Source organism: Staurois parvus, unplaced genomic scaffold, assembly GCF_062004578.1.
Source record: "Staurois parvus isolate SC_StPar_1 unplaced genomic scaffold, SC_StPar_1.0 ptg000243l, whole genome shotgun sequence".
Lineage (NCBI taxonomy): Eukaryota > Metazoa > Chordata > Amphibia > Anura > Ranidae > Staurois > Staurois parvus.
In genome coordinates this window covers 4012653-4039793 of record NW_028318039.1, presented here as the reverse complement: position 1 = coordinate 4039793, position 27141 = coordinate 4012653, and the positions used below count along the sequence as shown (strand labels likewise).

General features: G+C 39.7%; 1 protein-coding gene across 38 annotated transcripts in view; it reads right to left on the bottom strand.

The window, feature by feature from the left end:
* Positions 1 to 27141, bottom strand: part of SCEL (sciellin) — a 125253-nt gene that overhangs the window by 50052 nt on the left and 48060 nt on the right. For 32 of the 38 annotated variants that reach the window (XM_089680413.1, XM_089680418.1, XM_089680424.1 and 29 more), the window contains 8 exons: positions 25305 to 25328; positions 25158 to 25220; positions 12244 to 12303; positions 10166 to 10198; positions 8759 to 8833; positions 6233 to 6295; positions 4196 to 4267; positions 918 to 977 (listed from right to left, as the gene is read on the bottom strand). In XM_089680413.1, coding sequence (XP_089536539.1) covers positions 918 to 977; positions 4196 to 4267; positions 6233 to 6295; positions 8759 to 8833; positions 10166 to 10198; positions 12244 to 12303; positions 25158 to 25220; positions 25305 to 25328 — 450 coding nt within the window. The remainder of the gene's footprint in view (positions 1 to 917; positions 978 to 4195; positions 4268 to 6232; positions 6296 to 8758; positions 8834 to 10165; positions 10199 to 12243; positions 12304 to 25157; positions 25221 to 25304; positions 25329 to 27141) is intronic. The other 6 variants (XM_089680416.1, XM_089680427.1, XM_089680417.1 and 3 more) reach the window with 2 other exon arrangements.

The window sequence follows — 27141 nt, the reverse complement described above, 5'->3', positions numbered from 1 at the left end:
AAGTCAAAGATCACTGGGCACAGTGTCGCCTCCTCACACCTGATTTAAACCTCTAACTACCATACTACTGCCGTGTGGCAATCGCATACATTCCACAGAAATCATGGGTTTATATCAGGTCTTGAGAAGGCAACATATTGCGTCCTCACCACCTGTCAAACACACTCAGATTGCTTTTCAGAGGAGCAGCAGTGCCTGCTGCACTTGTGAATGAGCCCTTGTGAATGAGCATTCAGCAGTGGTGCCCTTAGGGCTTGTTCACACCAGGGGCGGACTGACAACTCATGGGGCCCCCGGGCAATAGGGGATCATGGGGCCCCTGTGTCCTTGTCCAAACTCAAAAAAGCCTATAAAAAAGGTACCAGGGGCATCTCATGGGGCCCCCTACTGACCCCGGGCCCTCAGGCAGTGCCCGAGTTTCCAAATGGTCTGCCCACCCCTGGTTCACACATAAAGTCAAAGGTGAAAAACCCTGCAGTTGAGTCGCAGTTATACCACCTCTAATCCTTACCCCCTTTAGCTGCTGAGGCAGCCAAAGGTGTACACATGTCACAGCAGAAGTAAACCCCTTTTTGCTTTTGGTGGTTTCTGCCGCCTGCCAATCATGACCAATTCACATAAAATGGGCCACTATGGAAGTGCCCGAAACTGCATGCTTCTGCGGGGTCAAAGGGGTTAAAACAGACTCAACGCTGCCTGCTACAACCTTTTGTTTGCTGTACTGCAACAAGTTGCAGGGCACTTGCAGAGAGGCCGCATTTGCGTGAATGGATTATGCATGGCAGGTGCTACACCCACCAACTATGACAGGGCGTATAACTCCTGCTGCTACATGTGTACACCCCTGGCCACTGCAGCTAAAGGGGGTGCAGTTGGGATGGGGGTGAAGAATCTGAAGATCGCTAGCCATAGCTTACCCTTTGCTCTTCACAACTCTAGAGCTTGATACTTCAATGAGATTATCCAGATCTTGACTTCTGTAACCAAAATTACAATTGCACAGTCAAGAATTACATTCAAAACTCCAAGCTAGAGATAAAGTCAACCTGTTGTCAGGCTATGGACATTAAGGCATTTACATATTCTTAGGCAGTAAATGAGTTTTAAATCAATCCTTCACTGACCGCTGTAACAGTTGCTGTGTATTGCTAGAGAATTTTTTTTTTCTTTGGGGGGGGGGGGGTGCATGTGATCAGCACAGGGCCAATCAGCAGTGTCCAGAGAATGGATCAGGGGTTATGCAGCGTCATAGGACAGTCAGAGGAGAATGAAAACTCCTCCTACGAGATTAACCAGTGCTAGGCTGGACACTGATAGAAGTCACAAGACTGCTCTAAATGCTGATGAGAAAAGGTATTTATCAGTTTATATTTACTAAAATAATTGAATTTACATTTTCTATGTACTGTGGGAGACCAGATATAGTGAATGCAGGGTCCAGGGTTTAGTAACACTTTAAGGTGTCCGTTTATGAACCAGCGGTAATAGATCGCTGCTCAGTTCTCCGACATTCTTGGAGAACACAGTTCTCCTGTGAATGCAGTTTATGAAGCAGTTCTCCGGACGAAGGGAGAACGGTCTCCAAACGCTGGAGAACGGTCTACAAACTCTGGAAAATGGCTGATTTTACTATAATCTCGCGAGATTACAGTAAAAGATCAGTTTACTAAGCAGAGGTAAATTATCTCTGCTTAGTTTGCGGTCCCTCTGATTCTCCAGTGAAGGACTGACATGATCTCCTGAGTGTTATAAACTGTGAATGACCAGAGAATAGCTGAGATCCGTTGAATCGCAGCTATTCTCTGTGTCATAAATGGACACCTTAGTCCTTCAGACTGTTCTGTTCTCTCCGCAGCTTCGCTAATGCTGCTTCCATGTTTACATTAGAGATTGGAAGGCTGAAAGGCTGCCATGGCACTGCTGGAAGAGGGAAGTCCTGGCTGAAAGATTAATTTCAATACTTCTGCTGCTAACTTTGAGGGAGAGTTGTTTTTTTTTCCTACAATACCTCAATCAGAATAAATACTGCATTGCAGCCACTGTATGGATCTGATGAGCATAGAAAATCATGGGAAGGATGGACACTTATTGCATTTATCCAATAAAAATCGATTTATTTTAAATAAAGTTACAATATGAACGTGGTATGCATTTGGAGTGTAGGCAAGATATATTTGGTTAGGGCAGGGGTAGGAAACCTTAAAGAGGTGGAGATCTACATGAACAACATGGGAGAAGTCAAATATCACCGGGCACAGTGTCGCCTCCTCACACTTGATTTAAACCTCTAACTACCATACTACTGCCGTGTGGCAATCGCATACATTCCACAGAAATCATGGGTTTATATCAGGTCTTGAGAAGGCAACATATCGCGTCCTCACCACCTGTCAAACACACTCAGATTGCTTTTCAGAGGAGCAGCAGTGCCTGCTGCACTTGTGAATGAGCCCTTGTGAATGAGCATTCAGCAGTGGTGCCCTTAGGGCTTGTTCACACCAGGGGCGGACTGACAACTCATGGGGCCCCCGGGCAATAGGGGATCATGGGGCCGCTGTGTCCTTGCCAAAACTCAAAAAAGCCTATAAAAAAGGTACCAGGGGCATCTCATGGGGCCCCCTACTGACCCCGGGCCCTCGGGCAGTGCCCGAGTTTCCAAATGGTCAGTCCACCCCTGATTCACACATAAAGTCAAAGGTGGTAAAATCCTGCAGTTGAGTGGCAGTTATACCACCTCTAATCCTTACCCCCTTTAGCTGCTGAGGCAGCCAAAGGTGTACACATGACACAGCAGAAGTAAACCCCTTGTTGCTTTTGGTGGTTTCTGCCACCTGCCAATCATGACCAATTCACATAAATTGGGCCACTATGCAAGTGTCCGAAACTGCATGCTTCTGCGGGGTCAAAGGGGTTAAAACAGACTCAACGTTACCTGCTTTAACCTTTTGTTTGCTGTACTGCAACAAGTTGCAGGGCACTTGCAGAGAGGCCGCATTTGCGTGAATGGATTATGCATGGCAGGTGCTACACCCACCAACTATGACAGGGTGTATAACTCCTGCTGCTACATGTATACACCCCTGGCCACTGCAGCTAAAGGGGGTGCAGTTGGGATGGGGGTGAAGAATCTGAAGATCGCTAGCTGGGATAAGAGGTGGAGTGCAGATGGTATGACTCTGCATGGGACAAGAGCCAGCACTACAGAGGAGGCATAGGCTTATGTGGCTCTTGCACCCTACTACAGCTCCAATTTTACAAGTAGTCCCTCTGCATTGCACTCTGATGCTCTGGGATGGTGGGTCACCCAGTCACCTGGCCATTATCTACCGGTAGATCGCGGTCTACAGGTTGCTGTCCCCCAAGCTAGGGCATGCGCTACCAAAGTTCAGCTGCATAAAGACATCTGCCACGCTGCAAAAATCCTACCAATCACCCAAGATGTCAGTTAGATGGATGTTCTCCAACTGGTACCATTGAGGTAAAACCTGACATCTGGATTGCTGCTCTGTTTTTCTGTCACACAGTTAGCGAGGTGTTCCATAAGACAAGTGTGATATCCTCGTCCAATCTAGATTTGTTCCCATAGGTAAGTCTATAAAAGATCATTTTTATAGACAGTAGCAATTGAATCTACTAAAGTACAATGTTTGCAAAATATACATGCAATGGTGCCGGATAATACCAAAATGATGTTGCCAGATAAAGAGAATGCATATGTATATAATGTATGATCCAAAAAGATCACATGATTTAAAAAATAAAAATTTTCAGTTGTATTTTTTCGTGGTTTTTGCTTATACAAATGTTGGAAATCTCAGATTAATGGGTCATTATTCCCTTTTATCCACAAGAAACTGATCAGTGCTGAGCCTGTATCTTAATGTATTTTAGGCCAAATTAGAGACCAAAGCCGCAGCAGATCTTGAAGATCTGTGATTGCAAGAAAGATAGCATCATATCTAAATGCCTCTAGTTTGCTTTCAGTAAAAGATGATCAAGCTTGTGGCCAGTCTTAGGAAAATATTCCTTAGAATATTTTGCATGGGTGATTTTGTTGGCACTCAAAGTGTATCATTGGTACATAATTTAAAAATCACAATATCTGATTAATGATACTGATTACTAAACTTTATTTGTGTACTTTGTAGTACCTCATTGGATTTGTATAGATATTCCTACTTTCATCGTTAATTACCTTTGCTTTCGCTCAACTGCACTTCTTCTTTCTCCACTGTCAGGTGTAACAGGCTTAGAAGGGTATGCCGGCCTAAAATAAAAATATATTTATTATTGCACAGCATATCAGTGAATGTTTATTTTTCATTAAGTATACAACCACCAATGAATTATATATACCGATAATCAAATAAATATTAAGTATGCATTTACTGTTGGCACATCTTTAGCAAATAAAGTGGTGTGATCATGTTTACCATTTCAAACCTCCATGCTGAAAATATAATGACTGCAGTATTCACATACGCAGATTTATCTTTGCCTGTGTTAAAAGGCACTTAAAGCCTTTTCCAGGCAGCAAGGATGCATCTCTTTTCTGACCCATTAAAAGAGTGAATGTTCCATGGATGGTTACTTCCATCAGATGTTTTTCACACATAGGTGTTTTGCTTTATGGCAGATTTCTCTTCAAATGGTTAGTTCACCTACCATTACATTTAGTTTTCCATGAAAGCCAACATGTTGAATCACCTATTGACATCTTATACTTCTTGGAAATACAGTACAAAATCTTTGCAGTTCATAACTCTGCCCATCTGCTGCACCCATTAGGAAGTTGGTCTTTTCATTTGTTTCTATGAAGAATGCAGCATCAGCAATTAAACCTCCTCTACATGAACAGGAGAATGATAAACCTGCGTGGAGGTGATTGTAGCTGTATTAGTGCACTTGTGACAGAAACAATTAATACTGTCTGTGATACTTTTTTTTATTTGCACTAACATACAATTTTTCAGGACAAGCTTTGGTATGTCCCCTTCTTTAAGATCCAAGCAATCCTGTGTGGAGTAAGTGAAATGTCCTTTTGTAAAGAAAGTAAAATGTCTTCTGCGTGGGCAGGAGAAAGAGAGACCTTTGTAGACAAAGTGAAATGTCCTCTGCATGGACAGAAGATTGAGAAAGCCTTGAGGAGAATTGAAATGTCCTCTGCATAGACAGGAGAACAAGAAAACTTTATGGAGAAAGTGAATGTGCTCTGTATGGACATGAGAAAAAAAAACTTTGTGGAGAAAGTGATGTGTCCCCTGAATAGGCAGGAGACTGGGAAACATTTGAGGAGAAATTAAATGTCCAGTGCATAGACAGGAGAACAATAAACTTTTATAGAGAAAGTGAAATGTCCTCTGTATGGACAGGAGACTAAAAAACCTTTGAGAAGAAAGTAAAATGTCCTTTGCAGGACATGAGAACAAAAAACTTTGTGGAGAAAGTGATATGTCCTCTGAATGGGCAGGAGACTGTGAAACTTTTGAGGAGAAATTAAATGTCCAGTGCATAGACAAGAGAACAAACTTTTATGGAGAAAGTGAAATGTCCTCTGTATGGACAGGAGAACAGAAAACTTTGTGGAGAAAGTGATATGTCCTCTGAATGGGCAGGAGACTGAGAAACATTTGAGGAGAAATTAAATGTCCAGTGCATAGACAGGAGAACTAGAAACCTTTATGGAGAAAGTGAAATGACCTGTGTATGGACAGGAGACTGAAAAAGCATTGAGTAGAAAGTAATATGTCCTTTGCTGGGACAAGAGAACAAGAAGCCTTTATCAAAACATGTATTTGTTAGAAACGCTGATCATCTTGAGCACTGGAATTCCTGAGAGGCATGATGAGTTTGCATGGATCTAGCTCACCAAAGTTTACCTAAAACCAGGTTTTCTTATAATGGGATATTAAAAACATTATCAGTTCAAACTCTGCAGTACTAAAATGTGTTTTTCTGTTTCCTTGAAGCAATGGTTTCCCATCACTTCTTGTTCCAACAGGAAACAAGGGGACAGCTCCTCAACAAGGACCCAGACAGCAATAAAAATCTGAAGGGAACACTATATTTCCCTTGCTGTATCCAAAACATTTTTAGCTAAATATTCTGGCAGGAGCTGTGCTTTAAAAGGCCACCCAAAATTCTGCAATTGTTATCCTTTACTTTTTTAGCTCCATCAAATTCAAGTTGTTGTACAAAGTAATATACGGTATGTATATTATAAAACATTTACCTGCTCTCAATTCTGGGTGGTGGAGAAGTGGGTGGGCTAGGTTGTTCTTCTGTTTTTTCAAATCTAAAAATGACAACGAACAGGGCGCAACTTAATCTCATGAGCATGGTGTACAAAATACATCACTTAATTGCATGATGCAAATATGGGAGCTTTTGTTGGAGTCTCTGAATTAGATATGTACTGCTTACAGCAGTGACATTGTAGTTCATATGCTGTGTGTGTAATCAGAAGGGTGAGCTGTTACTATAGCAACCCTCAAAATGTAAATGTCTATCGTTTCCAGAACTGATGAGATTAAACCAGCTGAGTGATATTAACCCACACATTTCCTCACAGGAGACCACCAATACTGTTACATGCTAATATTCTTCACATTTGTAGCATCCCAAAGGTGACACATTTCATTGGATTTCATTTTTTCAAATATCCAATAATTTAGTATGCCTTGGGGTATCAGTTAACAGTGTATTTTGTCTTCTTTTATCTTTGCTTTTCTAGTATATTTGGTATTAGCACTATGTCTTTTTTGTGCTACATTTTATCTATAGCTGCAAAAGTATTTAACATGGACTCCCACCCAAAACGGACCACCAAGATAAGAGAATCCAACAATAGCCACTCTGCACAGTTCATATGTTGACATACTGCTGACCGCTGCACTCCGCAAGCTGTGCTGAATATTACACACTGCTGGTTGCTGACCTTGTTAACCTTTTCAGACCAGTGTTCTTTGAAGCTGAGATGCCAAAACCAACAGTGCTGATATTCATCATTTAACTTGACAATGACTCTATGGCTAATTTTTCCAATTGAGCAGGTCTAAGATCTAGAAAGACGCACATTTGCAAATAAGTTGCTTTCTGCTGCAAAGGTAATTAATATTCTCATGGCAAGGGGCCTTTACCTTTGAACTTTTAAAGTCATATTGCAGTCACAAAGGGGTTCATTTGTGTATTACACCATCCTTACCACTGTATTCTATATGCTATGTTGACTGTTATATAGTCTTGACCACGCTACACTGTAAGCTGTATTGTACATTACATACTCTTTACCAAAAGGTTCCTTGGTTGCTTAGTTGTTCCCAACAGTTTTAATGAAGTTAACAAATAAATATATAACCTCCTCCACTTCAAACCCCTCAAAAAGTCATACTTTCTCCCTAGAAAGTGCAATAATCATATAATATAACCTTTTTGTGATTTAATAATACAATTAGACCCTAAAGTGTCATATAAAATCTCAGAAATCCCAAAAAAGTGTCCAAAAAAGAAAAGTCCAAAGAAAAGTCCAGTGTTCAAAAAGGTCCCAGATTTCCAAACTTTTTCATCCAATAGGAAGGATTGAATCCTATTCCATCCAGAAAAGAACCTCAAAAATAAAAAATAAATACTCTAGTGCATTACCTTTATATAAAGGAATAATCACTCAGTGCAAAAACTCAACCACTTAAAAATGTGCCAAAAACCTTTTATAAAATAAATAATTTTTTTATATAGTGCACATATGTACTACAAATTAGACTGTGAGCACTCTGTGATCACTGCAACACTGTGCATATTTATTGGTGCTGGTTTTTGGTGTATGCACAGTGTTACAGTGATCACAGAGTGCTCACAGTCTAATTTGTAGTACTTATGTGCACTATATAAAAAATGTATTTATTTTATAAAAGGTTTTTGGCACATTTTTAAGTGGTTGAGTTTTTGCACTGAGTGATTATTCCTTTATATAAAGGTAATGCACTAGAGTATTTATTTTTTATTTTTGAGGTTCTTTACTGGATGGAATAGGATTCAATCCTTCCTATTGGATGAAAAAGTTTGGAAATCTGGGACCTTTTTGAACACTGGACTTTTCTTTGGAGTTTTCTTTTTTGGACACTTTTTTGGGATTTCTGAGATTTTATATGACACTTTAGGGTCTAATTGTATTATTATATCACAAAAAAGTTATATTATATGAGTTTTAATGAAGTTATTTGTGCTGTCTGTATCCACACTGGGGATATTTGTCCTGGCGACCATTATTACCAGGATAGTTATTGTGCGTTTTGTGGGTACAAGCACTGTGGCTTATCTGTGCAATGAATACAGCAAGTGGGCTCAGATTCTAGTTAACCAACCCCTGTAAGCCACAGTGTTTAATGAAATCTGGTTATGCCCACCATTCACAAATTGCGCCATAGGGTGCCTTAAGTCTTTCACAATACTTGCAATGCTCCTAAACTCTATAGTCCATTTCTGTCTCAGAATATTTCATTATGCTCCTGCCATCAATGTTTCAGCACTCTATGAATCACATAACCCTCTAAATGTATAATCAGTAGCCCTGCCTGTCCATGATACTGACACCTAACTGACTACAAAACACAGCAGAGATCCATACAAAAATGTTAGGTGCACTCCATATCCTGACAAGTATCACCTAAAGTTTTATTATGAGAACCACTGATTTTGGATATGTAAACTACCATATATGCAGACCTTAGTTGCACTTAAAAGCAACTACTGGCAACAATACCTTGATCTGGCACTGTCAATAAAATTGGTCCTTGTTGGCTTATCTGTAGTCCTGGTGTCTGATGAGTAGATGGTGCTATATACACAGAGAGATATATGAGAATTAGATTTGTTCATATGAAATTACAAATTAAACACTAAATATTGATTGATAACTATCCATAATATTACATATTATACTACAAATTGCTATAGCTATCCATAAAAAAAGGTTTTAAATAAGGTACAAAGCCTTGATTTTTTATTTCATTATTTCTTCACTGATGTTTTAGCGTGAACAGAAAAAAGGGAAACAAACATCAGCCAGGATAATTAGATTATAAAAGAGAGTATTATCCAAAGAGAAATCCAGGTGTCCAAGAAGCCATGTATCACATTACGGTACAATTTCAAGTGAGCAATGTTATAGCAGATCCATAGGTAGGTGTCAGATGTTATCCAATACTAGCAACTGCATATGAAGAACATTAACCAAGGTATCATTAAAAATAAAATGGCCCTTTAAATATTACAATAACAATGTCTGAGCCAAGCATTCCAAGAAATGTAGTATTTCAGTAAAGTATCATTTTTCATAGCAAGTAATCGCTCAGGAGTACAATATAAATCCATTTTATCAATGACTTCAGATAGGGCCAGGGCAGATTTCCATTTTCACATTATGTTGCATTCAAAGCCTTGATTTGTTATTTATAACAAAGTGGTGACCTGTAAATACCTTCTCCTAGAACAGTGTTTTAGTGCAGGAATTTTTGGTTCCCTTTGGGACAACTCACAACAGTCAGCCTGATTATACTGTTTTCCTTTTCCAAATGTCCAGTCGATAGAAGACAGTTTCCACATCTTGAAATGATAGCAAGTAATCCAAAAATGACTATATGCATATTTGGCAAACAACTCTATATTCTATGTTGTTTTCTTACTGTAAGGTAGCTGTTTCATGGGCCACAAAGGCATAGAGATATGATTTGCATGACTACTGAGAGGCTGAGCCAGCTGCTGCTCAGGCATCAAAGTGGATCCTGACAATATGGTCAGGATTCTTCCAGAGCCTGGAGCAGCTCTGTAACAGGCTAAAGCCAGCTGTCAGCTGATTCTGTGTCAAAGGAGAACAAAAGTAAGTGCACTCCTGTGACCCAGAAGAGAAGTATGAAACAAAAAAGCTTGGGCCATACTCTTTTAATTCAATTGTGACAGGGTCTCTTTAACCTGGTTAGTTATACTATATAAGAAAGGGATTCATATCGACATAATTACACCGATTTAATCAGAAAGGAAGAATATTTAATTTTATAAACCAAGCTATGTAGATTATAATAGATGGTCTATTTATTTTGATATGATTTACGTTCTTCTTTTACTGAGTACTTTAATAAGCAGTAATAAAGCTGGTAATAAGAGATCTTACATTTTTTGTCCATCTGGTGTGCTAGAAACAGCCCTGTTCATAAGTAAAAAGTAACATAATTACTTAATAGACATTGAAACATTGTAATTTGTAGTTATGTAAATGAATCTTTATATGCAAATACAGTCTATTTAACTGTTATTGCTCACCTTTAATATACACTAATCCATTTAATAATAGGTATTGTAATTTCCTTCATTATCATTGTTCATCTTTTCTCTGCACATCACCATGACTTTTTATTACTGCTGGAGAAAAGTTTCAGCCTGTTTCTGAATTATCACAGTGTTAAGCCACGGTAAAAAGCAGTGAAATATCACTGTGATTATGAGTTATATGCATCATAAAGTGTCCCTTCTTGTGTGAACAGGCCCTAAGTGCATTTGATGCAGCATTTGCAAGCAGCCGTGAAATTGCCGATTGCCAAACCGAATGTGTCTGACTCTTGAGTCTTTTCAGATGCATCTGCACAACAAAAAAACAGTCCTATAGTTGATAATAAATTCTCCCTGAGGGTCAAGGCAGGGTGAATGAGGAACTATGTGCTGAAAAGCACCCAATTAGATGGTTTACAGCATGAGCAATCCTGCAGTTATGCTTGATTAATATTTAAGTGGTCTCTTCCTGGCTCTTTTCTCAGTTTTTTCTCCAAAAAAGGCCTTTATCACCAAGTCTGACTTGGTGATAAATCTAGGGGTCTTTTCTCCGTATTCATCATTATTATTATTATTACTATGAGTTTATATAGCGCCAAAGGGTTTGCTCAGCGCTGTACAATAGGGGGGGACAATACATGGCACAGTACAACAAAGACAGAGGTCCCGATGATGGAGGTCCACCATGATCATCATGGTGATAAGACATTTTTGTTCCTGTCACTCTTTATTAACCACTTCAAGTCCGGACATTTTTTATTGAGACAGATAATACTTTATTTTGGTGGTATTTATTCACCACTGGGATTTTAATTTTTTTTGCTATATAAATGAAAAAGTACAAAAATTGTGAAAAAAAGTGTTTTTCTTATAAAATTTTGCAAATAAATAATCTTTCTTCATAAACCTTGGCCAAAATTTTTTCAGTTATCTCTTTAGTAAAAAAAAAAAATAACACAAATTAGTTTATAACCAAAAATTATAATTTTTCTAAATTTTGTTTTACATTTTTATTTTATTTTTTTTATATTAATCTTTATGGGTTTTTTTTACATACTGTCACCACAGTGACACTGTACTACTTGTGGGGGTGTTATGAGGATTTTTTTTTTTTCTTTTTACACTGATTGCTTTTTCACCCATAAAGGCTGAAAATCATTTCTCCTTCTCTCTGGCTGCATTCTTGCAGCCATTGAGAAATACTGTGTGAGCTGCGATTGGTCACAGCTTATCACATGGTACAAGGCTGTTGTGAATAGCCTTGTACCATATGACCTCTGTGATCATTCACAGATTTCACATGTAGTAAGCATTGATGTCAGAAGTGACATCTTGCTTACTACTCTTCATGTGATCACTGATTGGCCAATCAGTGATCACGTGATCGGGACCTCACACAGAGGTCCTGTACAATGATCAGTGTTCCACTGTGTCTGGAGGGACAGATCGCGGTGCTACGCACTCCCAGGTAGCGCACACAAGCAGGGGGTGGGGAGGCCATTTATAAACGGCCACCCACCCCTGCACTGCTCCCATCCATCTGTTTATATACATGGGCCGGACAGGAAGTGGTTAAACAGGTCCATTCCTATTACTCTCCCTATACTGTACTTATCACTGAGAATTCATGGTGAAGAGAAGGAATAAAAAAATCTGTTTTTAGTTCCTGCCTGACTTATCACCCTTTATTAAACATATCACTTGGATCCTATCACTGTGATAAACTCTGAAAAATCTTAACCCTGCTTATCACCAGTTTTCACCATTTATTACACATACACCTACACAGATTGGTCTAAACATAATTTTTTGTGTTTAGCTGTACATTGTGAGATTTACACCTCAGAGGGGGGCAGTGCGCGGTATTTCTACACATGCATATTTTATTTTCTATGTACACTATAACATCAGTATTTTTCTTACGGTTTGGTTTCTGTGGTTGTTGTGGTGGTTGTGCTCCTGTTTGTTGGACCCCAGGACTTCCTGCATAAAATAAAATAATGTTTTCAACCACGGATTTCACTGTTACCATGCATGCCTTGCGCCAATTATTTGATCAGGAATAGAGTTGTAATGAAGATTTGTAAGACAATTTGTAAGATAATTTTCCTTGCATAATAAATACAGATCCAATTGTGCTGAATAGCTAATTATTCTGCATTCATGCTGATTTTTCAGCTTCGGCATATAAAAACTTTATTACACACAATGAACCTTAAGTATTTTGTCCATCTAAGGTGTCCGTTTATGACACAGAGAATAGCTGCGATTCAACGGATCTCAGCTATTCTCTGGTCATTCACAGTTTATGACACTCAGGAGATCATGTCAGCCCTTCGCTGGAGATCTGTGTTCTCCCTCCAGATTCTCCAGCCCAGAGCTGGAGAATCAGAGGGACCGCAAACTAAGCAGAGATAATTTACCTCTGCTTAGTAAACTGATCTTTTACTGTAATCTCGCGAGATTATAGTAAAATCAGCCATTTTCCAGAGTTTGTAGACCGTTCTCCGGCGTTTGGAGACCGTTCTCCCTTCGTTCGGAGAACTGCTTCATAAACTGCATTCACAGGAGAACTGTGTTCTCCGAGAATGCCGGAGAACTGAGCAGCGATCTATTACCGCTGGTTCATAAATGGACACCTAAGTCAGTACCGATAGGAATGGATGAAAACCTTCATACCTAAAAAAATGTGTTGTCTTAATGGAACTCTGTTAACCAAATTATGAAAATATAAAGAATTCTTTATATACATAGCATACAAATTATTTTCACTTTCTTTAATTTTCTTAATAAATGAAAAGAACCATTCCATTGTTTATGTAATTGCACTAGAAAAAGACCAGAACTGGTTTTACAAAATAAGACAAGGTATGCAATGAAAAAAAGAATAAATATACTTTGTACAGTGTTTGCGATATTGGCACCAATGGGCCAGTGCCTAGAGCTATAGGGTATGGAGGGGTGGATCACCAAACTTTAAAATGTACTAATAGTTAGAACTTTATTATTTTGTTTCCTGTTCTGAACTCTGGACATTTGTGGTGAAATTCAACAGACAAGTGTAGGGTAAGATGTCCATGTCATGGTAGAGGTACCTAAGCTCTTTATTCTGTTCATGGAATCTTCTTTACTTTCTGTTTTTTGGTGGTTTATATAGCTGAAATGTAATGAAGTGAAAAATCCTCCTGTGCTGCCAATGACCCTACAAATGACAAAGTAGCCGCAAGCACCTAACTATAATCCCAACAATGCAAAAAAAAAGTGTATATGTAACTAATGGTGCGCTATTCAATTAAAAAATCAACTGACCCACAAATGGTGAAAGATAACAAATGTGACAGTAGAGATATTAAAAATATGGCCCATGGGAGAGGAGAGAGTTTTTTGCTATACTTCGGAGGGGACATCTGAAATACTACGGCTGGTGCATTTGGGATTGCTCACTATCTTTACTAAAGAGGATTGCCCTGACAAGTTATCGAGGGGTAATACAGAGATATCATCGCTGAGTTTATTTCAAGCCTTGTATGACCCCTTGTGGGTCGCAGCCAGAGGTGAGTGCGCAGCTAGCTGGTGGAGGATTGTCTTTTGCAGTGGTCACTGGTTTATTCATAGTCTTGCTGAAGATACACAGATTTATTGGGACTGTTCACTTTGTTGTTGTCTTTATACACAAATTAGTTTGTTCACTTTATTTATGATTTATGCTACTTATTCACATTATTTGGTTCACTTATTATTATTGGTCACTGTTTTGGTCACTATTGTTTTACTATTTATGCTCTACTACTTGTTTTAATATTTCTATTGTCACATTTGTTATTTTTCACCATTTGTGGGTCAGTTGATTTTTTAATTGAGTAGCGCAACATCAGTTACATATACACATTGCTGAAATGTAGTTCTGCATATAAAGCAAAATTCATACTACCTCTAGTAGTGTATCCTATCAGTAGTATTGACTAAAATAGTCATATGACAAAAAGGATGAAGCTTGTGCAGCATGATGGCAGTATTAAGTCTGAATACAGCCCTGGAAATACTGAACCTATGTTTTATCTTTTCCTTCTCCTTAAAGAGTATATTCAGACATTACCCAAATGTTTCCGCAAACCTTCCTCACCCCCTCTAAAGAATGTCCTAGAACTAATTTTTCTTTACCCTGTTCCTGTAGCAAGAAACAGCTTTTATTACTCTTTGTGACATTATCACCAGACGTGAAAAATTCTTGCAGGAATTCTTTCAGTTTCTATTGACATGAGCATGACCCTAAGAACTAATGTACATCCCCTAAGAGCCTTTTCCCTACATGCAGTGGGATTGATTTACTAAAAGTAAATAGATTGCTTACACGGGAAGTTGCACTTTGCAAGGGAATTATCCCCAGAGCTTGGTGAATGTAGTGACACTCTATTGACTTTAACCCGTTGACTCCGATAGTATGCAAATATGCAGCCTCTCGGTGGCTGGACCTTGACACCAAGCAGCTGCAGATTTGTGTACCAAAAGTAAATTATGAAATTATAAAATTGCACTACTTGAAATCAGGACCTTTCGGATCATGTGCCTGCTGTGACAGCCAATCGTGGTGGTCAAATGACCCTAAACCCTGCCCCCACCTCCCGGAATCACAAACCCTTTAAAAATACAGGAGGTGTCGGCGCCAAAGGCGTTAATATGCAAATATGTACAAGTAAAAATGCAATTTTTGAATTTTCCTAATAATTTGATTGGGTATTCGTCATAAAGTGAAATTTCACCACACTCCTTAACCAGGTAGATGTTTGTTTCACATGCTGATGTTTACTATGGAAAAGGCATTCCAGAATAGCTAATTTATTATTATTTTATTTATTACAGGTACTTATATAGTGTTGTCAATTTACACAGCGCTTTACACACACACACACACACACATATATATATATATATATATATATATATAGATATAGATATTGTACATTCACATTAGTTCCTAACCCTCAAGGGGTGTGCAATCTAAGGTTCAGTGGGTGCATTGGACATCCTGGCTGCCGTTGTGCTACATGCTGGGTGTCAGGTGCACTCCCATGACCTTAATGAGGGGTGGGCTCCCTCAAGTTCACCTGCCCTTGTTTCTACCCATTTAAATGCATGTGCCTCCATTGTGAGGACTCTCTAGATTTATAGAGTTAGGGCCACAGATACTCAGGGTGCCGTGATGTGGCTCTGTGGCTTACGTATGTATTTGCAAATGTGTGCTAACTAAGCCCCTATTTTTAAACGCATGTACTTAGGTTAATTTGGTTTTTGATAGTTGGCTAACTGGCTGGCAGTTTGAACTGGCTTTCTTATCCCCCTCTTTTGATAAGTTATACTTATCCATGTTCCTTGCTGACAATAGCCATTATTAGACTGGGGTAGGCTGGCAAGTTCAACTGGATAGTCCTATTTTTTACTTTGTGACGCCTTCCATGTTCACTGTTTAAAAAGCCAGTTATAGACCTGGGTAGGTAACCAGTTTTTTCTTTGTATGTTAATTTGTTCAGTGGGTGCATTGGACACCCTGGCTGCCGTTGTGCTACATGCTGGGTGTCAGGTGCACTCCCATGACCTTAATGAGGGGTGGGCTTCCTCAGGTTCACCTGCCCTTGTTTCTATCCATTTAAATGCATGTGCCTCCATTGTGAGGACTCTCTAGATTTATAGAGTTAAGACCACAGATACTCAGAGTGCCGTGATGTGGCTCTGTGGCTTACGTATGTATTTGCAAATGTGTGCTAACTAAACTCCTGTTTTTAAACGCATGTTCTTAGACAGGTTAATTTGGTTTTTGATAGTTGGCTAACTGGCTGGCAGTTTGAACTGGCTTTCTTATCCCCCTCTTTTGATAAGTTATACTTATCCATGTTCCTTGCCGACAATAGCCATTATTAGACTGGGGTAGGCTGGCAAGTTGAACTGGATAGTCCTATTTTTTACTGTGTGCAATCTAAGGTCCCTAACTTACATTCATACACATACTAGGACAAATTTAGACAGGATTCAATTAACCTACCAGTCTTTGGAGTGTGGGAGGAAACTGGAGTACTTGGAGGAAACCCATGCAGGCACAGGGAGAACATGCAAACTCCAGGCAGGTGGTGCTGTGGTTGGGATTCAAACCAATGACCCTAGTGCTGCCAGGTAGAAGTGCTAACCACTGTGCGGGCAGCACAGTGGCTAATGCAAATTGTTATGCTGTCTATGAACTATGGTTCAGCCTCTCTCTTTTATAATTTTTTAAATCAATAGTCACAATGAATACATATAAACTTAAAAGTCATCATTCACACATTTTTCCATATTATCTATTGTCTGTGTCAGAGTTTTTGCTGACGCCTTATAAATTGCAGTGACAAAACTAAACGCAACAATGATAATAACACTGAATGCAAAGAACACTACAAGCATTCATGTTGATTTCTTCCACAATGAGTACAATGCTGTGAATGAAGCCAAAGTAAGCAAAGCTTGTCCAGCACAAACTCTGATTCATACAGTTATTCTTAACAAAAAAAAAGGCTGAACAAAGAGTTCTCAGACATGAAAGCTTTCATTCTAGACCAGTAATGGGCTCATGTGCCACCTGCATTACTGCAGTTAACATTGTATCGCTTGTGATTGTGAATGCATATGCAGAAGAGTAATGTGCATGTGAACATTAAATGTTAAATGTGACCCATAAAAATTAGAGCTATTGTTTCCAATTAGTAATTAGAACACACGGTAGAGCTAGAACCATTGGTCAAGGAGCCTCTGCTCACTTAGGTATCCACTGACATTAATCATTTCTTTAGCTGAACTCATGCTAATCACTAATATTAGAGGCATGTCTACAGTGACCTCTAATGTAAGAGTGCACTTTACCACTTACCATCACTACCAACATTGCTACACTGACTTCCAATATATGGGCACTCTACCACCAATGTTAGGGGGCATTGTTACCCTGATCTCCAGTGTAAGAGGGAACTTCACCATTGACCACCACTATTAGGCCCCTTTCACGTGGACGTTCCGTATGTCCATTTTTCATCTGTCCATTTACAGATGAAAAACGGACACCCATGTATTTCTATGGACTAGCTGATGTCAACGGAAGATCATCTATTTACATCCGTTAATGTATGCATCTGTTAACATCCCTTTTTTTGAACGGAAGAAGCCCTATTTTTTTACCGTTAAAAAAACGGAATGGATGAAAAACAGATGTAAATGGGCAAAAACAGATGTAAACAGACGAAAAACAGATGTAAACTGACAAAAACAGATGTAAATGGATGAAAAATGGATGTAAATGGATTAAAAACGGATGTAAACGGATGAAAACAGATAAAAAAATAGATGAAAAATGGATGTAAACTGGTGAGAAATGGATGAAAAACTGATGTAAACTGATGAAAAACTGATGTGAACTGATGAAAAACTGATGTGAACTGATCCATTTTCTTAAAAAATGTGACTGAACTGATGAAAAAAAACGGAACGCCCGTGTGAAATGGGCCTTATTGGCTGCAAGTGGTTCTATTGATGCTGGCTCCTGGAAGATCTATTGTTGCTGGGGTAGTATTTTGTTGCAGTGCGTCTATTGTTCCTGGATGGATCTATCATTGTAAGCTCGAAAGAGCAGGGCCCTCGATCCCCTCATGTTTTGCATTGTATTGGTATTGTTCTGTCACATGTTCTGTCCCCCTTTGTAATGTACAGCGCTGAGCGAACTATCGGCGCTTTATAAATACTGTATAATAATAATAATCATCATTGCTGGGAGGGCCTATTGTTTCTTGGGGGTCTATTGTTGCTGGGGGATCAATAGTTGCTGAGCAGGTCTATTGCTGCTGGGGGGGTCTATTGTTGCTTGGAGGATCTATTGCTGCTGGCTTTAGGGGATCTATTTTACTGTTTTTTTATTATCATTAACAAATTTCATACAAATCACTTGGCACCAAAAAATTACATCTGGATCTGAATTCTCTAAAAGAGGTGCAGTACTGGTTGGTGGGTAGGGGTTAGGACCAAGGGACAGTGCTCAGAGGTGAGTAGGGGGCGGAGTAGTAGAATGACTCAGAAGGGGGGGGATACCTGTACCTATTTTCTGAGAAAAAAGCCTTGGTCAGGATTAAACTATTTTTTATTTTAACCAGCTTTTAGCAACTTTCAGCAGACTTTTAAAGCACCGTCATAGGTTTTCTAAAGCATATAGAAGCCTACTTAAAGCTAATTTAAAGACATCCCTCCTATTCATTTCTTTAGTAAATCTATGCAAAGCTACTTCAATGCTTTGTAAATGCTTACTACAGATGCTGCCCTTATGTGTGTTTATAATTTAAGAAGGAATAAATCCTGTACATTTAGGGCCTCTAAAACTGCAGTGGTTAATTATAACAATTAGGTGCATATACAATGCCTAATCCTTTTTTCTTACCTCACCTAGGCCACCTATCTTGTGTGCCCCCATCTCTTCCAACCTTTACACCCCAGTCAACTGGCTAGCTTTCGTATCATCCAGATAGCTGATTTGCACAACCGTTGTAGCTTGTAAAATCTTGAATTTATTCAGAAAACCACAGTGTACAGTATGCACAAATGCAGTTAATTGACGCATTTCAGCCTATATGGCTTTAATTATTACTAGCTTTCGTATCACACTTACAAGGATTAGACATCTTAGCCACACAAGACCCACTGACACTGAGTAGAGAGGCTGAAAGAGACAGCTTGGTCACTTCATCAATATGCCTTAAGTCAATGACCAGAACAAATGGACTATAATGTCACCTTATTCTGCTAGCTGTTCAGTTCTAGGTGTACAAACCTGGGTAAATTTTATCTACACTGTATTATGGCAGCCCTGCCACCCTGGGCCACAGCCTATGTTGGTTAAGCGGAAATCCATCCCTGAGCAAATGTATAATAGAGAAATCCTTCAAAACTAGGAGATACATTGGGACAGTTAGAATATAGTGATGCCAAGTCAAAAGCATACATACTGACATTATTAAGACTATAGCAGCAAATGGAAGGAATTCATGTTCAGCTGTACTGTGTCTATTCTGCAACTAAGATATAACTTACAAGTCAAAACAGGCTGCTGAGATCAGAGGCTTTTAACACAGGCAATGTAATCTGCCTACTTAATTTAAAACATAATTTATTCAAAAGGTCCAAATTCCCACGCAGATAGTGATGCATGCCTGCCTACCAAAGTATTGTGTATCTCCTGCACTTCCCCTGTTGGAACAAAAAAGGTCAGCGTGATTTGCAGTAAGTTTTGATTGTGTTCTCTAACTGTAGTATACATAAATCTTTACTAACCTTCGTAAAATTACTTACTTGTATAGTATATGTAAGATATACATAGAAGCAAATAACAGGAAAGTACATAACTGAGTAACAAGCCACTCAGGCTTCCTATTGCATGAGTGAAATATTAATAGTATGAATGCAGAGATTTACAGACTACTTTGTGCTGACAGAAAAGGTCACAGTAATCTCTGAGGGCATGCATTTTAGCTAGATCACCATGTTAAGGAACATTCAGTGGGAGATGCGGCAGTGTAGGAGAAGTAATGGGGACGGATTATTGATGGACTGCTGATGAAACTATTGTGTTTCCATGCCATTTTCACTACATGACAGGCCAGTAAAATGATCAATCAGTATTAGGATACACAGTGTATGAGCACGTAACTGTTACATTACAAATCCCAAACATTTTGGATGACTTGCATAGGAGAAGGAAGCTGACAGTATTAAATATCCAAGGGAACAAGCATTGTCATTGTGGGTATAGTCAAGGAAAATAAAATTCTAAACATACAGAACAACTGAAAAAAAAATTAACAATACAGTTAATTTATTTATTTAATTCACAAACTTATGTATTTCCAACCAAGTGTTAGCACACATTACCCTTAGTAAAAATCGAGTGTCAAATTATTTATATAGCGCCAACGGTTTGCTCAGCGCTGTACATTATAATGGGAGACAGTACACGAGACAGTACAGTAACAATACAGTACAATACAATACACGAGGGGTTCGAGGGCCCTGCTCCTTGGAGCTTACAATATAGGAGGGAGGGGAGAGTGGTACAGGAGGAAATAGCTGTGGGGGATGGAGTGGTGGGAAGAGCGGAGGAGATCAGCAAATTAGGGGAGGGCAGGGTAGGCTTCTCTGAAGAGATGGGTTTTCAGGGTGCGCCTGAAGGTGTGGGGGGAAGGTGACAGTCTGATGGATTGGGGTAGTGAGTTCCAGAGGATGGGGGAAGCCCTGGAGAAGTCCTGGAGATGGGCACGGGAGGAGGAGGGGAACTGGAGAGAAAGAGGTCTTGTGAGCAGCAGAGAGTGTGTTTTGGGTGGTAGATGGATGTCAGGTCGGTGATGTAGTTTGGGGCAGTATTATGAACAGCTTTGTACGTTAATGTTAATATTTTGAATTTTATGCATTGGGCAATCGGAAGCCAGTGGAGGGATTGGCAGAGGTGGGTGGCGGATACGGGGCAGTTGGTAAGGTGGATGAGTCTGGCCGCAGAATTCAGGATAGACGGAAGTGGGGATAGCCTGTGTTGGGGTAGGCCGGTGAGGAGGGAGTTGCAATAGTCAAGTCGGGAGATGATAAGGGAGTGAATGAGTTGCTTTGTAGTTTCTGGAGTTAGGAACGTGCGTATTTTGGAGATGTTGTGGAGGTGGAGTCTGCATGAATTTGTCAGCGATTGGATCTGGGGCTGGAAAGACAGACTGGAGTCTAGAATGACACCTAGTACTCTGGCTTGCGTGGTGGGGCTGATGGTGGCATTGTTGGTCGTGATAAAGAGCTCGGGGGGGGCACGGGCTGGTGGGAAAACTAGGAGCTCGGTTTTGGCAAGGTTTAATTTGAGGAAGTGGAGCGACATCCAGTCTGATATGTCGTTCAGAAGGCTAGTGATTCGCGTGGAGACTGAAGGAGTGAGGCGAGGGGAAGAGAGATACAGTGAGGAACAGAAGTATTTGAACACCCTGCGATTTTGCAAGTTCTCCCACTTAGAAATCATGGAGGGGTCTGAAATTCACATTGCAGGTGGATTTAGGTCTGCAGACTGGCTAGGCCACTCCAGAACCTTGATATGCTTCTTATGGAGCCACTCCTTGGTTATCCTGGCTGTGTGCTTCGGGTCGTTGTCATGTTGGACGACCCAGCCACGACCCATCTTCAATGCTCTGACTGAGGGAAGGAGGTTGTTGCTCAAAATCTCATGATTTCTAAGTGGGAGAACTTGCAAAATCGCAGGGTGTTCAAATACTTCTGTTCCTCACTGTAGATAGATAGATAGATAGATAGATAGATAGATAGATAGATAGATAGATAGATAGATAAATGATAGACAGGTGGTTTCGGAGATGTAATTTCAGCACCTGCAGTTAAATGCAGACCTTTAATTTTCCTGTAAGGGTTGGGCTTGGCCCCAACATTTTTCAAAGCCTCTCAGTTAGTTACTAATTGTGATGAGCAACCTTAGTTACCAATAGAGAAGCATGTGGGGCAGGGCCAAGCTTAACTTTTTACAGGATTCTTCAAGCTTTATATGTCATATTGGGTAGCTTTGGATGTGCTAACTCATTTGCAATATTGGGTGGAATTAACAAAAAGTGGCAGAGACAAAATACTTGCATCATTATTCTAAACATAAAAATGAGAGCAGATGCTGCTCCTAGGGTAGGAGCTAACCAGACACACTTCAGTATGGAGTTCCAGAGTTCTGGTAAAGGTTCTGGAGAAGTGCTGAAGGTGAGCATGGGAGGAGGAAACAAGGGAGATAGAGATTTAAATGTCTTGGGAGAAGCGGAGTGGACGATTTGGGCAATATCTCGAGATGAGGTTAGTGATATAGCTGGGGGAAGTGTTGTGGATGGTTTTGTATGTTGTAGTTAGTATTCTGAATTTTATACGTTGGGCTAGTGGAAGCCAATGAAGGGATTGGCAGAGGGGGGATGCAGCCATGGATCAGTTAGCAAGGTGTATACGTCTAGTAGCAACATTCATGATAATCTAAAGGAGGGAAAACCTATGTAAAGGTAGGCTTGTGAGAAGAGAGTTGAAGTAGTCAAGGCGGGAGATAACCAGGGAGTGAATACGTTGTTTTGTGGTGTCATTAGTTAAGAAGGAGCAAATTCTGCAACTTTTCAAGAGGGTAAGGCAGCAAGATTTAACAAGTTATTGAATGTGGGGCCCGAAAGAGGAGTTAGAGTCTATGATTACACCTAACACCCTGGTGTGTGGAGGGAACAATAATTGTGCATTTGATCTCAATGGTAAATTCAAGAAGGTGATCAGGGAGAAGGCAATATTACAAGCTCAATTTTAGACAGAATGAGTTTGAGAAAAAGGTGCAACACCCATACTGATATTCTGTTACTGAAATAAGAGCAGATTGGGAGATGCCCATAGACATGCTTGCTAGCAGGATCCTGATATGTCTGCTACCCAAGGAAAACATCTTTAACCCTCTAGAGCAGGCATCACTAAATGGCGGACTGCAGTCCTGCCATTTAGGAGCCTTTTCTTCCCCCAGCTGTCTCATGGTCATCCTCACAGAGCTGACAGTGGCAGGCAAGACAGTTCTGGATGGAGGGCGGGAGCTGCCCGAGGTTAACAAGCAGGTGATTGGTTGCTAGGATGAAGGGCAATCCTAGCAATCAATCACTGTCTATCAATCACTGTCTGTGTAAGGTAGGATAGTGGGGGGGGTGAAGTTAAAGGGGCTAAGGACATTAGCTTGAAGGGGGGCTGAGGACTGAATGTGGGGGGACTGAGGACAGTAATGTGGGGGTAATGTGGGGAGCTAAGGACTGTGGTGTGTGGGGGCTGAGGACATTAAAGTGGGAGGGGTTGAGGACAGCAATATGGGAGCTGAGGACAGTAATGTGGCGGGAGCTGAGGACAGTAATGTGGAGGCTGAAGACAGTAACATGGGGAGGTCTGGGGACAGTAATGTGGGGGGATTATTTAACCTTTACCCGCCCAGCCTATGGCCAGATGGCGGCCGGCAAAATTCCTCAGTTCCGGGTGGACGCCATATGGCGTCCTCCTGAGCATGCGCAGTTTGCGCGCCTGCAGAGCCATGCAGAGGCGCGATCTGTCACCGGCCGTGCACCTCGGACACGGCCGATGACAGATCTGAGTACCAGCCTCGTTGCCGGTACCATGTGACCTGCTGTGACCAATCACAGCAGGTCACACGACAGTTGTATACAATGGATGGCTTCATTCATGCCATCCATTGTATACTAGTGTGCCTAGCTGTGAATGGTCACAGCAATCACATGCACAAGCTGGGCCAATCACAGCTGTGTCATGTGATTAGCTGTGGCCAAATCACAGCTAAACAAAAAAAAAAAAAAGCCCTGAATGAATCAATGTCATTCAGGTAAATGCTTGTTTATAGCAAAGTAATTCTTTCCTATAAGCAAATTGTGAAAAAAAAAATACTGATCACTTTCCCAAAGTAGTACAATGTTACTATGGTAACATTGTACTACTTTGGTCATAGTGAAATATGAAAATGAAATCTTAAAAAAAAGAAAAAATGTAATAAAAAATTAAAAATAATAAACAAAATTACAAAATTTTTTTTTCATACTGTCACCAGTCAGTGTCCCTGATCACCGCCATGCCAGTTATATGATGACGCTGTACTGCACTGGTGACAGTATGTAAAAATAAAATAGTGAAAATAATTTTTTCATTTTCCGAAAAATTCTGACAAAAAAAATACAACTTCAAAAAACTTGCCATGCCTCTTATGAAGTACGTCGGACTGTCTACTTTGCAAAAAGGGGTCATTTGGGGGATATCTGTACTGTCCTGACATTCTTGGACCTCAAGAAATTAGATTGGCTGTCAGTACTTCAGGATTGATCAATTTTCAGATCCATACCATAGTTTGTGAACTTTATAACTTTCCTACAAACTAAAAAATACATCCTAATTTGGGTTATTTTCACCAAAGACATGTAGCAGAATACATCTCGGCCTAAATTTATGAAGAACAATTATTTATTTGCAAACTTTTATAACAGAAACAAAGAAAAACGTGTTGTTTTTTTTTCAAAATTTTCAGGCTTTTGTTAATTTAGCAAAAAATAAAAACCCCAGTGGTGATTAAATACCACCATAAGAAAGCTCTAGTTGTGTGAAGAAAATGATAACATTTTAGTTTGGGTACAATGTTGTATGACCGCGCAATTGTCATTCAAAGTGTGAGAGCGCTGAGACCTGAAAAATGGCCTGGGCAGGAAGGGGGGTAAAAGTGCCCGGTATGGAAATGGTTAATAAGGGGCAGAGTAATCTTCAGTGAAAGAGGTAGAGGACAGTACTGTTGGGGGGGGGGGGGGTTGATATCAAGGTAGTGTGAGAACAATACTGTGAAAGGTGGAGGGGGGTGATGTAAAGGGGGAGCTGAGGACACTCATCAAGAGGAATCTTGCTGTAAATGAGGAGGGGACTGTGATGTACAGTGGGGATTGAGGACACTAATTTGAGAAGTGAGCTGTACATGTGCATTTGGTGCACACGTTGTGGGTAGGTAAGCACTACCTCCTAGAATCCTGAAGACGTTTTTCTTCAAAATCGCACCGCAGCAACACGTGGTTTGGCGCAAACGAAAATGCACCACAGGGGCCTACATGAGATTCGGACCTCTGATGCATGCAAATTTTACTGCCTGGACCTTGGAGAATTTTAATTTAATACCCCTGCTCTAGAGCATTTGCACACATAAAAATCTACCAAGAGGGGTGATACATCACAAGACAATGGCAGTTCTTTTGCATAAATACCTCTTTGATTCCTCAGTGGTGGTAGTTGTTGTTGTCTTGTTACTGGGAGCCCAAGATTGCCTGCTGATTTAGTAATATTTATTGTTAAAATGATGAAACCAAATATTAGTGCAGCAATATTAAGTATTTAGACAAATGCCTTCATACCTTTTGTTGACGGGCTCTGGCTCACTGTTAAAAGAGATGAGAAAAATGTAGAATTATGTACCATTATTAGTAAATTTTTAAACCTAGGCCAGCAGATAGATGCTCAGTATTTTTAAAGTGAACTTGTGTCCAAATTACGCACACTGAGTAGTTGCATATGCTGGTCAAGCAGTAAGAGCACTTTAAAACAAGCCATCATTCACCTCTGTTTCTATAAGCACTGTGGAAAAAAATATTTTTTCAAAGTTCATAACACAGGCAGTCAAAATTTAGCTTTTTTCTCTCAGATTTTGGCAGGCTGACAACCTTCTAATGTAAACTACCAGCAGGTGTTTCTAAGCTGTTAGAAACCAACCAATACCCAAAAATAGGGCCTTTTTTGTAATCTTTGATCATCTTTGAGAAAAAATAACTTCACCTAAAAAAACAGCTAGACAGGCAATAGATTGCTTGTTTTAGCCCTGGATAATTTTTTCAAATTGCATGATAAGTTCCACCCTATTTGTACCTATGGAACTGTTCAAATTGGTGTGAATACGACTTTGCGGTGCAGCACCAATTTTGAAAAATAAGTTCCTGCACTATTTTTGGAGATTTCATGTGTGACTTGCATAGATATTTGTGCATGACGTCACACAGATGTCAAGCAAGCTGCACATGAAATCACACTGACCAGCGGCTTTGAAAATGCACTACTTCAAGTGCATTCAGTGTGATCCAGGGTTTAAAATGTTTTTTGATGATGTGTAAATAATTTAATGTCCATAGTCTGGGTACAGGTGCACTTAAAAGAGATACCGTAACTAAAAATCATTTTTATCCTGTAAATGCTATTGTAGATGTTTTGGAATACAACACAAAATTTATGGGCATATCATGTAAAAATGTTATGATTTAGTTCTTCCAAAAATGTAATTGTAAATGTATTTTACATGTCAGGAACTTTTTTTTATTATTTTCAGAGATCAAATTGACCTACAGTACATAAACAAAATATTCTAAAACAATATCTGAATAAACTGTTTTATAGCAAAATTATTATAATTTTACAAATTATGTATAAATTTGAAAGCTTCTACCAAGTTAGATTGTTAATGAGATCAGTTAATAAAATCATTAGTTGGATTTTTGGATGTTAATAAGTCACTGTTAAGACAATTTGCTATGAGAAAAAGCCTTCATAGCCAAGTATCAGGTTAATTAGGTTGCACAAACATAAAGTGTATGTTTTTGTTAAAGGAATAAGTTTTAGGGTATGCTTTCAGCAGGTTTTCACCTGGAAAACTATGATTATTCAGTTTGTCAAAAAATCTGGTCCTTTGTATATCTAACATATTTTAGGTTGAACTTATGCATATTTAAGACATTGTTGATATATATAGTATATTGGTAATATATATTGCTAAGCCGGCAAGCAATAGATCAATAGAGCAATGCAAAGCGAGAATGCACCCATTATGCTTGTGTGCTGTGTTGCAAGTGCGAGCTGCTCACTGGAAACAGGAAGCTCATCGATTCATTCCTTTCAGACAGGCACAGAGCTAATCAGCAAATGTGTTCTCTTTTTGGAATTGCAATCAATTAAAATATGTTGTATCCACTCAGGTGTTCCATTATCTATGAATCAAATACCACAAATTTGTTAGGACTTTACTACAGGGTGAAGGCTGGCTTCATCAGGTAAATCAGATTATTGGAAATTCCCATTATGAATGAGAATGCCTTATTTAATTGGTGACACAGTGCAATCCAATGCAAAGTACCTTATCTCCCTCTGTTAAACAAAAACAGGGCCCCTTTCCCAATGTAGATGACATTTCTTTGATTATCAGGAAAA